The 13,569-nt window shown below is 42.3% G+C and overlaps 1 protein-coding gene across 2 annotated transcripts in view; it reads left to right on the top strand.

Moving 5' to 3' along the window:
* The first annotated feature begins 197 nt into the window (after nucleotides 1–197).
* Nucleotides 198–13,569, top strand: part of USP10 (ubiquitin specific peptidase 10) — a 28,426-nt gene continuing 15,054 nt past the window's right edge. Inside the window, exons 1-3 of one of the 2 annotated variants that reach the window (XM_044427661.1) lie at nucleotides 198–267; nucleotides 11,458–11,526; nucleotides 11,978–12,038. In XM_044427661.1, the coding sequence (XP_044283596.1) occupies nucleotides 247–267; nucleotides 11,458–11,526; nucleotides 11,978–12,038 (151 nt within the window). In that variant the 5' untranslated portion in view covers nucleotides 198–246. Of the gene's footprint in view, nucleotides 268–11,457; nucleotides 11,527–11,977; nucleotides 12,102–13,569 lie in introns of both variants that reach the window. The other variant, XM_044427660.1, reaches the window with a different exon arrangement.

Consider the following 13,569-nt stretch of genomic DNA (forward strand, 5'->3'; position numbering starts at 1 on the left):
CTGGCGGCCGGCGCGAGGCGGGCCGGCGCGCGCGCACGCGCGCTTCCGCGCAGCCGCAGTGGCCCGGCCCGCCCCGCCTCGCGCGGCCTTCCCTCCTTCCCTCCCTCCGTGTGGTGTGTGCCGCGAAGAGAGAAGATGGCGGCGACGGGGCCAGCAGCGTGAAGCGCCGAGGCCGCCGCCGAGCCCGCCCTCGCCGCCGCCCCCCTCCGCCCTCCCGCTCCCCCGAGCCGGGGGATCGGGGCCGCCATGGCGGTCCACGGCGCGCAGGTAAGACGCCCAGCCCGGCGACCTCGCGGGCTCTCCCTCTCCCGCCACTCTCCGCGAGGGGCTCCGCGTCCCCTCTCGGCCCGGCCCGGCCCGGCCCGGCCGGCCTTCCCTCCCTCCCTCCCCTCCGTGCGGCGCGAAGCCGCTGCCTGCAGCCAGGCCCGCCGGGCCGACTTCTGCAGCCTCACGGCGGCGCGCGCGTGGGGCGGCGCGGCCTCCCTTCGCTAGGCCGCGGGGGGCCCCGCAGAGGCGGCGATCGGGGGCGAGGCCGCCCCCCGTGGCACCTGGGTGTGATCGGACGGGGGGTCCGCGCGACGGGCGCTCGGCTGGCGGGAAAGGCCCGTCCCCCCGTGGCCCGGCTTTCTCGCGAGCAAGGCTGTGTGGGGCGGAGGCAGGGGGCAGTCCCCGTTGGGCACAGTCGGAGGGCGAGCCTGAGCAGCGCTGGCGCCGACTGCCCGCGGGTTTCCTTCGCGTTCCCTCTCTGAAGCCTCCAGGTTAAAGCACATTCTGCCCGGGGGTCGCCGCGCTGCCTTGAATCTCTGAGCGAGTCGGGAGCCCGGGGCCTTCCATTGATTCGGTTTTTCCTTCGGGTTGAAGCGTCTGTTAGAGGAGCGGGGGCTGTGTCGCAACTGGATTTCCGAGGTTCATAGAGGAGGAAAGCCAGCTAGAGTTAAATCAGTGGACTTTTACTCCCAAGTAATTGTGCTCCCGTAGCACTGCTGTGGCTTGCTCCTGGGTATTTTTAATTGATATTAACTTCTCTCTGGGTTCAGTGATGCAGTTTTCTTTCTTTGCAGTGGGTTTATTCTGGAGATGTTTTGCAGAATTTGGCAGTATGGTTTCTTAATTCTCAGGAATACGTGTGCATAAGGCTCTTGCAGCTCTACAGCCTGGTCCTTGTTTTACTTGGGAGTAAGGCTTTGTGGGTTCAGTCATAGAGCTTTACCCCCAAGTAAGTGTGTGTGTGTGTGTGGGGGGATTGCTGCATCTTGATAGCTTGATCCCTGCACAAGTTTACTATGCAATGGTTTGCACTGCTCATTTATGAGACTCTATCCCCAAGATCATATGCTTGCAGTTTCAGTGTTTATTGAAATGGGGAAAGCAGATGCAAAACTCCTTTTTTCCCCTTCTAATAGGGTCGGTGAATTAAGCCAGAAAGAAAGAAGTGAACTTTGGTCAATAATCAGAGTAAAAACTTATGTGTAAAAGGTTGATAAACAAGTTATAGATAATTATCTAATTGGGAGAGGATAGGGTAAGGGCAGATATGCTGAGGATTAATTGCTCTAACCTTGAAGCATTTGTTGAACTAAACAGTATCAGGGACTGCTTGCATTCATTCAACCCTTCATTCATTCATTCATTCATTGCTATTTTCTTGTTTACTGTTGTAAGTTGCTAGCTGTCCTGTTAGAGGATTCGGCTGGATACTGTATTTATAAATTCCTGTAACATTTCCATTAGCCATGTGGTGAATGGGACAGGCTAAAAATCCCATAAATAAATTGACGCAATGAAGAGTTTTTAATTTCTTAGTCTAACCCCACATTCTTATGCACCTTTTCATTGATCTATATCAGGACAATAATTGCATTAGGTCTGGCCTTGCACAGGCCATTTGATTGGAGTTATATCAGGGCAACACCTCTATCTGGCCAATTGAAAAGGCCACAAACACGCAAGCTTTTGATATCTCTATATCAACCAAGATGCTACAAAAAGCAGGTTAGTCGTATGGTTGGCACCTTGCAATAATGCAGTCCACTGGTCTCTTTAGTCAGTTACTGTGGACACATACTGGCTGTCTGGGTCTCCTTGAGACACCAAGTAGTGAACCTGGGGCTTTTGCAAAGAAGTTGCTTTGAGCTAATGCCAGTATAGAGGGTGGCATTAGAATGGGGGGGGGGGGGGGGGGGAGTGGCTTCATGCTGTCTGTGTTGAGCCTTAAGATGAAATGTGGAAGAAGGAGATTGCTGATATTGAGCTGTACCTTTTCAGAGTAATATTTTAATATATCCTGAGCTTTCAGTAAAGATGAGAGTAAAAAGCATTGCAGATAAGATCCTATTTGGTCATGGAACTTGCATGTAAAGGGAATCTAGAGTTGACATCTCCCATGTATTAAGAATTGTCCTCAAAATTTTATGACCGTAGTGGCTACTATCAGGCTGGGCAGGAGGATCAGGACAGACGATGCTAGAGAAGCCTGGAAGACAAGGGAATTGTTTTCACAAAATGAAGTTACATGACTTGCATAAAGCAGCTAAGTCACAGCCAGTAGATGAAGGTGACCCACACCTCTCAGTACCCAGCAGTTTGACATGTGGGAAAGTATCTTTCTGCTGTGGTAATCAAGTTGACCCTACAGACTCAAGCAAGGTTATCTCTTGACAAGAGAGAAAATCGTTATTCAAAATACTACTCTAACCTGTCCAGTATTGTATCTTTAGGCTTGATTTGAGGATAAGAATGGAAACTGATTTGCATTAGTCCTGCAGGTCTGATACCTATGGAAAAAGTTCATGGGTTTTAAAGGACTGCCTGCAAGTAATTTCCTAGGAAATACTTGTTTGGTGATAAATCTAAAATACTGGGTTTTCCCCCCTCTGATAGGAAAAATTGCAAATAGCTGCACAAATCTCTAGCAAAACCATGGTGCTGTTACATTGAATTTGTGTGTGGCTACCTAGTTTAGCAAATAAAACTTAAATATTTTTAAAGTGCATGTAAATTTAAAAGTGAGATGCAAGCTGATAATCTATACCAAAATTGGAATCCTGCTATGGAAAGTTGGCTTGCCATTTCTATCTGGACTGGATCATACTTGCCTTGTTACTTCATTGATAGGATCTAATTCTTGGCTTTATGTATTTGGAAAGCGTAATAGAATACTGCATTGAAAACTATAGTAAAATGGCAATTTAAAAATAAGTTTGGGCCATCTGAAGTTATGTTGTGTTTTGCTGTTGCTGCTGCTTTTTTGTTTTAATATTTCTAAGCACTTACCTACAGTTGCTCGGAGACTGAGAATGGCTCGTCCGAAGCCAGATTGTATGTCTGGCAGATACAAGATATGCATGCCAGTGTCAGCTTAATTGTGTATCCACTTGATATTGAACTCTTTTCTTAGTATCACCTCAGTTGACAGCCATAAATTAGCTTTGAATTCTGTTCTGCTTTATTTATTATTACATTATGTTTGTTCTGGTCCACAGTGGGAAGACGAATATAGATTACAAAAAATGTAGAAGGCATAGAGAAATTCTTATTTGAAAGTGCCTTCATTCAAAGTGTATTATAAAGTTTGATGTTTTGACTGCCAAAAGTACATTGTGCATTTGAATCACTAGCTCCTTAAATAATTGTAATTTGTGATCAGAATTCTAGTTATTTCAAATGTGGCTTTGATTTTTCTAAGTTCTCCAGTGGAAATCCAAATAATGTGTAATATTTTGGTAATAAGCACTCAGGCTTGCTTTGTTCCAGAGAAATCTATTGACTGTTTTTCTGTACCAAGCCCATATACTACAATGTGTGAATTTAGATAGGCGAAGCCAAGGTTCATCTTACTACTTGGCAATGAAGCTCACTGAGTGGCCTTGGACAAGGCAGAAAGTTTTCCACGCAATGTTTTTCACAGGATCGCTAGGTATTCTTTGTGGAAATGTTTGTTTCTGTCAATTTCTAATTCTATACTTTTAGAAGTTATTGAGGAAAAAGCAGTGGCATGGTGTGTTTGGATGTAATAGTAGCCGGGCACACTCACGAACATGTTTTTGCCGCTCCAAGGAATGAGCAGGCCTTTGCCATGTAAAGGAATGTGAGTGAATAATCGTCCTACTGTGTAGGGACATGGTGTTAGTACAGCAAAATGAAGATAGTTTCAGCTTGCTGCCGCGGTTCTTGGAGACTTCGGTGCGGGGCATGCCATTTGGTGAGGATGCTAGTGGTGTAATAGGCAGCAACAGGCAAGTGGTAAAAGTAGGAGCAGGACTTTCAAGTGTGAAAGAAACAATCACAGGAAAGTTTAATATATGGGTCTTTGTCAGGAACAAGCCATTTAATTATATTCTGGATGCTCATTTAATGGATGATTTTGCATATCCCGATAAAACCTTTTGTCTTCGCTAAAGCTGGTACTTGGTTGCTTTGGAGTGTTCAGAGTTCTTCACAATATTTCTGTTCAACTAGGTGAGGCTTGCTGAAGTTGAGAATAAGTCACTTTCCTAACCTGAGCTTGCAATTGTTTTGGCAAAAGTGAGATTTGAGTTAATTACCTCATTTGTAGCTCAGTTCGGTAGCCACTGTATGTTACACTCTGCATTATTCCACTCTGCGTTATTATTCTGGAGGTGTGGCTCTTGTGGACATGTTGATGTTGCAGAATGATCGTCCCTGTTGAATAGGGCTCCATCTTTCAGTTTCTTGCTTGCAACATCTCTTCAAATAATAAATACTGTTAGAACACCATCAAGCACTTTGTCCTAACTGTATACAATAGGTGAGATTGCTTCCACTGAAGTAAGTGACAAATGTTCCTTTTAATAGTCTGCCCCACAGTCTTGGCTAACTTGGAGTTATTAGTTTAGAGTCTTTGATTGCAGTAAAAATTATTTGGTTTAAAATTACTTACACTGGAAGCTTTGCTCACAAACTACTCACATGGTTTAGGCATATAGAATTTAGCTTTCCTTGCTCCAATGATCTTGATTAAAATAACCTTAAATTCTTAAATACAGTCTAGATTAATTTATATTTGCATGATTCATTCTCATTATAGCTGCTCTCTCATACTAAGGATTTCCCATTCTTAAAATTTCTACTCATTAGGCAGATGTGTCTGAACTTGAAAGCGCTGGTAATTCCTTGTTTTACATGTTAAAGTTCTTGTTCCACCCTGTCAGTAAATGAACAGTGTGGGAAGGTCTGTTTGTAAAGACCTATCATAACATGATTAGTTTTTAACAAAGCAAAATATTAATGCCAGCATACCTTAGTCTAAGTGAAAACACTCCTTATGTGCTGAAGTTTAATAAATATAGTTACATTGAGGCATGTATTCTTGAAAAGGCTTGCCTGGCTGTGGAAGTGTACAGAGAATTTGGTAGAGGACATAGTAGGGGCAGATTGAGGAAATACTCTGGGCACTTAAGTGATTCTGCTCTTGTACAAACATGGTGAACCTGTTAAAATGTTCATCATGTTTCAGTCTGCCAATTGGTTAATCATAGCATTTGAATTTAAGAGAGTGTGTGCCAGATTCACACTCTGTCGTCAAAAATGGGCAATGCTACATAACTTTGTATTAGCCTGCCTGCTCAGGAATTCTCATAAGTCAAGATGTTGCAATAATAATAATAATAATAATAATAATAATGTAATAATAATAATAATAATGATGATGATGATGAAATCTTCCAGTTTACAAAAATGTAGGGGGATTGCTGTTACTCTTTGCAGGTGAGTATTTTCCAGGTTTTTGTAGCTGGAAAAATATATGTGGTTTCAATTGAAAAGCACCCATATAACTGTATTAGGACTGCAAACAAAGTTGAAACAACCTAGCATTTCTCAGGGACACCTTGCAGCTTCCCTGTAGTCTGAGGACTCTTGGGCAGATAGAGAGATTGTGCATCAGGCCTTGCTGTTGAAAATGGGTGGGACCACAAGGTGTGAAAAATGTTTTGACTTTGCTGGCTTGCTGATGGCTGAAACCCATACCTTCATTCATGGGTCAGCGATGTGTAGATGCCGTGCAGTCTTGTTTGCAGCCTCAGTGGTGACCCTAATTTTGGGGAGATGAATCTGTTTAAATCCAAACATCACAACACTTGCTTAAATTGTTTTCTCCAATAAAGCTTATGTTTCAGGAGGCTGGACTCTATCTGTAGTAGAAGGAGATTCTAAAGTGGACTAGACTGTTGCAAACTGCAGGTTGAGCATACAGATTTTGGATGATCACCCATTTCTAAAATGTCTTGTAAATACGAAACAGGTAGGAAAATGCTACATCAGTCCTTTGAGGTAGTCTTCTGTTTGCTGGAAGGCATTGATATTAAGGGAGTATTCAGTAATGTCCTAGTCTTACTGAGTTGTCCATTCTTATGCTGAAGACATCTTGCACCGAAGAATAACTTCTTCCATTAAAGAAAAAGTATATCTCATGAGTATATCTTTTTGTTTTTGAAATATGTGGAACAAGACCATATACATTTTTTTCAAGCATGTGTTATACTTGGAATTATGTTTAAAAGTCTATGGGACAACATTACGTAAATAGCAATAGCATGGAATCCTAGCCTTGAATGCTTGTGCAATCAGTAGGGAAAGATAACGAGCAGGATAAATAAGTTCTGCTTTGTTTTCATCTGTGCAAATTAGTTGGATAGAACGTTAGAGCTGCTCAATATAAATCAGAAGAAAAAAATGTAACCCTCTTTACCCCCCTGGTTTAGGATTCTGAATTGAATCTTCATGTCAACCCTGTTGTGGAACTTGCATTTTGAAAATTGTAAATACAGAACATGTTTGAGGCAGTTGTGTTGGGACAGCTCTTTCACATGTGATGGCCTCATTGTAAAGTTGAGGCGAGTCAGAAAAATATTCCTGAATTTCTTCAGTTTACTGCTGTATGCACTCTGTACGCTGCTGTCAGCTTTGTACAGGTCTGTTTGTAGTAGAACTTGCTGGCTTTGAGCCACTGGATTATAGTGATTTGTCACTTTAATGCTGTTTCAGCAAAGTAGATATTGAGTTTGAAAGAACTGTATTGCTAGGGCTGCAGTTTTTTCAGTTGAAATGCTTTATATATGACCATTTAACATACTGCTCAGGATTAAGGAACTTTGTATGGAACAATAGTGTTTCATGGTATGAGAACTTCCCACAATTCTAAAAACATGTGTATAACTGGGACCGAAATTCCCACTTTTCCTGTGTGTGATTCACATTCTTTAAAAGATGCTTGTATAGAATGTTTACTGTGTAGCAGTAGGGAAGGGAAGGGTGCAGATTGCTTAGCTCATTAGAGAACTGATATATTAAGTCTTTCATAATTTGTCTAAGTCAAAGAAAACAGTTAAGAAAATAACCTGCTTTAAGTAGGGGTGTTCCTTAGCTTCAGCAGTGTGGAAGGCTGGAGGTCTTATTTTTACTGCCCTTGTACAGATTGTTTCAGTTGTGCAGAAACTTCTTACAAACTGTTTTTATTTGACAGTGGTTCTCTCCGCTGCCCTCCCCCGACACTTGGCAAGGCGTAAGACTAATTTATCAAAACACTTTTTATATCATTCTTCTTAAATGACCCCTGTGTCTTGCTAAGAATGTCTTAAAATGATTTCCCTGTGTCTTGTGGAGGGCTTTCTAATTTCTCCTTGCATTTATTAAACTGTGTAGAGTTTTTCCCAAGGTGAAGTTAGAAGGGCCTTCGTAAATGCACATCGAAACTATTGCTGCACCAGCAAGAGGTTAAGCGGCTTATTAGGCTACTTAGTATCTGATTAAGTTGAAGGTGGCCTCTGCTTGATCAAGACGGAACAGAGGTATTGCATGAGATGTTGGAAGAGTGAACATGGACTGCGGCAGTGAGAGTTCTCTAATTTCAGGCTGCCTGATGTATCATTCAGTGCCTCATCATACGTGTATTAAAAACGAGGGGTGTAGGAATGTCATGGACACACGCCACTGCAGCTCTTCTTCATAGTGTAGCATTTTGTTACATCATGCTGCAGTTTTAACATTGCTGAAAGCTTACTTTGGCTTATAATTATTTGGTGGAAAGCCGTTATTACACTCAGGAAACCACTAATCTCTCAACCCATTCCCCAGGTAATTACCACGTAAAATAGATTTTTACATATTTTACCAGCTAGGTGTTTTGTGTGGTTCTGGTAGTAGCTGCTGCAAGCCTCCCCCATCGTCTTTGCAGCTTCCCTAGCAGGATTTGCCGGTTCTGGAATGCAGTGCTGCAGATGTGATCTGTGCCTGGAGTGGAGTTTCATTGGGCAACTCCTCCCACTCCTTTCTGGTCACCATCACATCCTCCTGTTGTTATTGTGAACAGCAGACGATATCTGCAGTCTTTGAAGCTATCACAATACAGATGGGCTGGGTTTGTAATTGGACAGCTACTTTCCGACACCCCTGGTTAAATGGTGATGTGGTAGCCCAGGGTAGTAACCTCAATGTGTCTCGCTCTCCCTGAAGGGCTGGTTGAAGTGGCTGCACGTCTTGTCATATCAAAACTTTTCGTAAAAATTGAGTAGTCTGGAAATGCAAATAGCTTAAAAGTGCCAGCGGGTACAATATACATACCATCTCTCCAGAGCAAGAACAAATCTAGACTTATCAAGCGATAGAAAGGGATGATCTAGAAGCTGGAGCGTTGTGAGCCCAGATGTTCTAGATAGGGTCCTGGAGTAAGAAATTGTTGTGGCTGTACATATGAGTAACATAATAGCCAGTTAGATTGTATCGCTTCAGATTCCAGGTGGAAAAATAATACTGCTGAACAGACTTTCTTTAAAACACACACACACACACACACACACACACACACACACACACACGATTCTGTATCAGTCCTGCTTCTCCTCTGTTACTGTGCAGTCCTGTGTGCTACTTCAGTATCTTTATTCTGCAACATGTGTAAGAATAGACCATGTTTGAGAATGGGGAGTTAGAAAAGGAGCCTGTGACTGTGTGATAATTAGTGCTGGGGAAAGTTTGTGGCACTACATGGGGGTAGTGGGACCAGGATTGGAAGTCTAGTCAAGCTGCCTTTAACAAGCGACCAAGCTGGTGGGTAGATACTTCTCATGCTGCCACATTTTCTTGGTGCCAGATGCCAGTGGGTTTTGTGTCCGAATGAGGAGAACTTGGCCACTGGGAGAGTCAGCAAAATATAAGTAGCTTGAATTGTTGGATGTTGGTTGTGAGCTGATCTCTGTGTATCACTAAGTCATTGTGTCCCTATTAAATAATTAGTACTTGGGAACAATAGGTGTACTAATCATAGAAAAACTAGCTAAGATTCCATTGGGATGGCATTCTGAATGTCTGTGAAGTTCAAGATACTTTCCCCACAATTGAGTAATATATTAAATACTTGTATTGATTTAAGCCTGGGTAATAAATGTGTATGGGGGAAAAGATTGTTTATGTAATAGGATTTTAAACTGTGTGGTTAAATTTTGTGCTTTGCAGGACTTGATCTAAAATACTTTTAAGTTGTGATTTAGTAAGGTTCTATAGCAAGCTGATACTTTTCAGTGGTAGAAAATGTTGCCTGTTGAATTATAGTAGCCTTTGAAATTTATGCCTTGATTAGAATTGAGAAATTTTTGAAATATGAGAAAGGTTTCTAACATGGTTCAGTTGTCAGATTATTTTGAGGTGGTGTATAGCTGATATCTAACAGTTGCTTAGTTGGGCTTTAACAGATTAGCAATACTTTAACCAAGTTTCAGAAACCGTTTTGTTCCAGGTCTATATCTGACTACAGCATAGTGTTCATTTCCAGTTTGGATTGTAATGGCTTTGCGCCTATAAAGCAGTATAAGGTGTTAAGAGGCTGCAGCATTAGAGGCTGTCATTGAAATAGCAATGTTAAAGTTTCGGCATGTTCAGGAGCACCTCATACAAGTCTACATTTATTGCAGGGTGGAAGGAAGGTCAGTCAGGATTCACAGATGGCTCTCCAGGTAGATTGCATTAGATAGGCATGAGTTTCTACATCCCTGTTGTATAACAATAGCAGCAAAACAGTTTTCCCCTGAGATTGCAGAAAAGAATACACTGACCAGAATAGAGTTGTGAGTATGTTTATGGTACTTTCCATAAGTTTCTGGGCAGGGTCAGGAGCAGCCTATTCCTAAGTTCTTAGCACATGTCTACCTGCCTGAACCTCTATTTTACACCTGACTTCATTTGGGGGAAAAAGCGGGGAGGAGTTCTGGCAAATCTGAATTCTCCTCTGTCTGACATACAGGCATAATATCTTCCACTTGTTAAAAGTTCACTTATAAAATTACTGAAAAGGAAGCATAGGGTACAGTTTTTCTTTGCTAGTACAGAAACACTAAAGGAAAAGGCTTGCTAAAAGGTTTCAGCAGGGCTTTGACTTTCATAAGTGAAAGTCCATCATGACCATAGTTATATGGTAATGTAGTTCTTAGCAGTATTTGTGGAAAAAGTCATATAGACAGAGAGGGGATCATATTGAAAAACTCCATAACCTTTTCGCAGCCATGCCCTCTCCAGAGCAGACCTTTCTGCAGACCTACGTGTGCGACTCTGGCTGCCTCACAGCATATAGTGCAGCCTGTGTAACTGCGGAGTCTCAAACGCACGGCCGTTCATGCACTTCCCCTTCATGCTGATTCTTGGACTTTGCAATGGTTGTCCAGCTGTATTCTTTCAAGTATGCTGGATCTTGTATGTTTCTTACTGCTAATTTAGTCTGCATTTAGTGCAAACATGACATAAATATTGAGAAGAAAAAAATGAGAACCAGCACTAAAAACTAGCGGCAATGTGTTGATAGCTAACTCTTTCAAAATGCATAGGAAATGTGAAAGACTCGAGAAAAGAAATAGATATTGAAGCAAATGTGAAGGAGGGGAGGGGGAGACAGCTTGAATGAATGGAGAAGAACAGGGATGGGCATCAGTGAAGAATGAGAATTGCTGGAAGGTGGCATATGGACGTGAGTTTGCTTGTGGCAGAAATGGGAATGAATTCAAGCAATGCTGTAAATCACTCTCTGCCTGTTGCAACTCAGAATCTCCTCCAGGAAACCTGTACGTCTGTGTGTGTTCCAACAGGTAGTGTAGAGGAGGCTTAAGTGACAGGCAAGAAGACCACAGCAAACCTAGGGTTGTGATTATTGTATTGAAGGCATGGGTGTTTAAGAACATGTTTTTAGAAAGCAGACATAGTTGGTACAGGTGATTGTGCAACATCTGAAATCTTAAGATCTGATTTTAAGTAGTCCTTTGCAGATTTAGAAGTCAGTTGGGTAACTGGCCTGCCCAGAGAGGTGGCAGGTGGAGGCCACCCTAATATCCAGTAAAAGGACTCTTAAGGTGTTTTATAGTGACTAAAACTCATGTATCTGGGGCAGAATGGTCAGATTTTATCATGTCATTATCCACTTTATTTAATTATTTACAATGTGTTTTTACTTTTTAGTACATCTTTGGGGAATTCAGCCCCGATGAATTTAATCAGTTCTTTGTGACTCCTCGTTGCTCGGTTGAGGTAAGAACAAAGTTAAATTTCTTATTGTGGATAAAGTTCTCATCACTGTATCTCTGCCACCTAATCTTGCTTTGCTACAGATATTAAGTGTTTCATTACAATCCATTTGCTAAAACTCCCATTTTTCCCCCTTCTGATAAGATTGAATTTCTTTTGCTCCCCCCCCCCCCGCCCCAGTCTTGGTGGTATAACATTCCTGTGAATATCAGATTTGTTAAGAAGGAATCTTAATGGCCTGTCATATAAATGTTACTTGCGATTAAGAGTGTGCGGGGTGTGTGCAAAAGAGGGAATAAGTGTGTGGGAGTGTTTGCAGGCATTTTTGGACAATGGAAATGGCCTGCTGTCTTAGGCACTGCTAAGATAAGAGTTGGGGGTCTGGGTTGTTCAGGCACATTATTTGTGCCAAAGCCCTCTTTTCAGTTCAGTGTTTAATTTATTTCCTGTACAGCTGCCTCCCTACAATGAAACCATTTCATGTGGCCTTCGGTCCACAGGAGAGCTCCATGATGGTAAGAAGCCATTCCTCCTTCACAACTGTTTTCCCAATCCTTTTGAAGCCCAATGCATTGCAGGTTCGTTACTTCAGTTCAGCTTTGGGGATTTGGTGTAGTTTGTTACCAACACCTACTAACCCCATTAAATATATAACAATTTATATTTTATGATTCCTTTCGCTAACGGTTCGTCTTTTCTTCCCACTGGTCACTTGTGGTGTTACAGGTCTTAAAATCAGCAAGTGGTTTGGAGGACTTGTTGGATAATGTGGCTTAGGCTGTTTGATTAGTTGGGATTGTAGAATCTATAGCACCTTTCAGTATTGAAATTTCAATCTTTCAAATCTTCAAAGTTTGAAAACTTAGTTTGAGAAAGTGTACATTTTGAGATGGATCTTGAAAAATAGGCAAGAACCAACATCATAGGAACTTTTATCGAGATGACCGTATACAGTTGCACCTGGTACGTCATTACATGAATGTCCTGTACTGGAAAGCTTCGTTAGTTGTCAGTTTCTTGCTTGGCAGAATTTTGAGTTAGTGCTAGTTCTAAACTTGGTGGTGTAATCCTATGCACATTTGTGTGGAAGACCCACTACTTTCACTGAGTCTTATTTCTAGTATTGCAAACTTGAATCCCTGAAAACAGGGATTCAGGGATGCAATACTGGAGATCATTTTCGTTTGAAGGCTTACACATCACCCCCCCCAACTTACTGTGGGGCACACTCTGCTCCCAGATGTGACTGGTTTCCCAGCAATTTACTTAGAGGAAAGACATGTGGGGACCACCGCTTGCTTGCCTGTAGAATCACCCCCCCTCCCCGCCAGCCTGCCATATTTGCATTTGGTGAGCTGGTAGAAGCATGATTTTGCTGGAAAACAAATGGCAGAATTGCTTGCATCCCGGCTGAATCACTGTCGCCAGCTGCTGTGGCGGGGTACCCAGTGGATGCTGCCAAGCCCCCTGTGGGAAGACCGCATGCAGCCTGTGGGCTGGGTGTCATCCACCCCTGCCCCAAGCATGTTTCTTTCATATGATCCTGCTTACTTATTAAGCTAACCATTAAGATCGCTTTTTGAAGTGGAGGTGGATAGCTGCCAGAGACGGAGTCTTTGACTTTGAAGCCCTGATCTTCTGCCATGTTTGACTGTTTTGGGCACGAGATTAAAATGTTTTGTTTCCTTAGGTTTTTAGGGATAGGATTACTTTGAATTTTAGCTCTTCCTAAAACGACACTGCTATTTTAAAGTGCTGCTTAGGCTCCTGAATTGTTTGCTGTTTAATTTCATTTGGTAGCTGTCTTGACTACGTAAGCCATTATTGACTTCCATTAAAAAAAAAAAGCCATCCTTGATGCCAGCATCATGTTTTCAGACTTCCCAGTGACCCAACCTCAGACATGTGCATTTTCACAGGAACTGCTTTTTGCTGGTAGAAATTTCAGTCATAGATTAACAAGGGTATAAAATGAAGATCCTTTAACACCCTCTTGTTGGAAACCTTTGAGACCTTAGTCTGTGTTGACCTTGCAGTCCTTGTATT

Source organism: Varanus komodoensis, unplaced genomic scaffold (assembly GCF_004798865.1).
Source record: "Varanus komodoensis strain SLA01 unplaced genomic scaffold, ASM479886v1 scaffold19, whole genome shotgun sequence".
NCBI classification, from domain to species: Eukaryota; Metazoa; Chordata; class Lepidosauria; order Squamata; family Varanidae; genus Varanus; species Varanus komodoensis.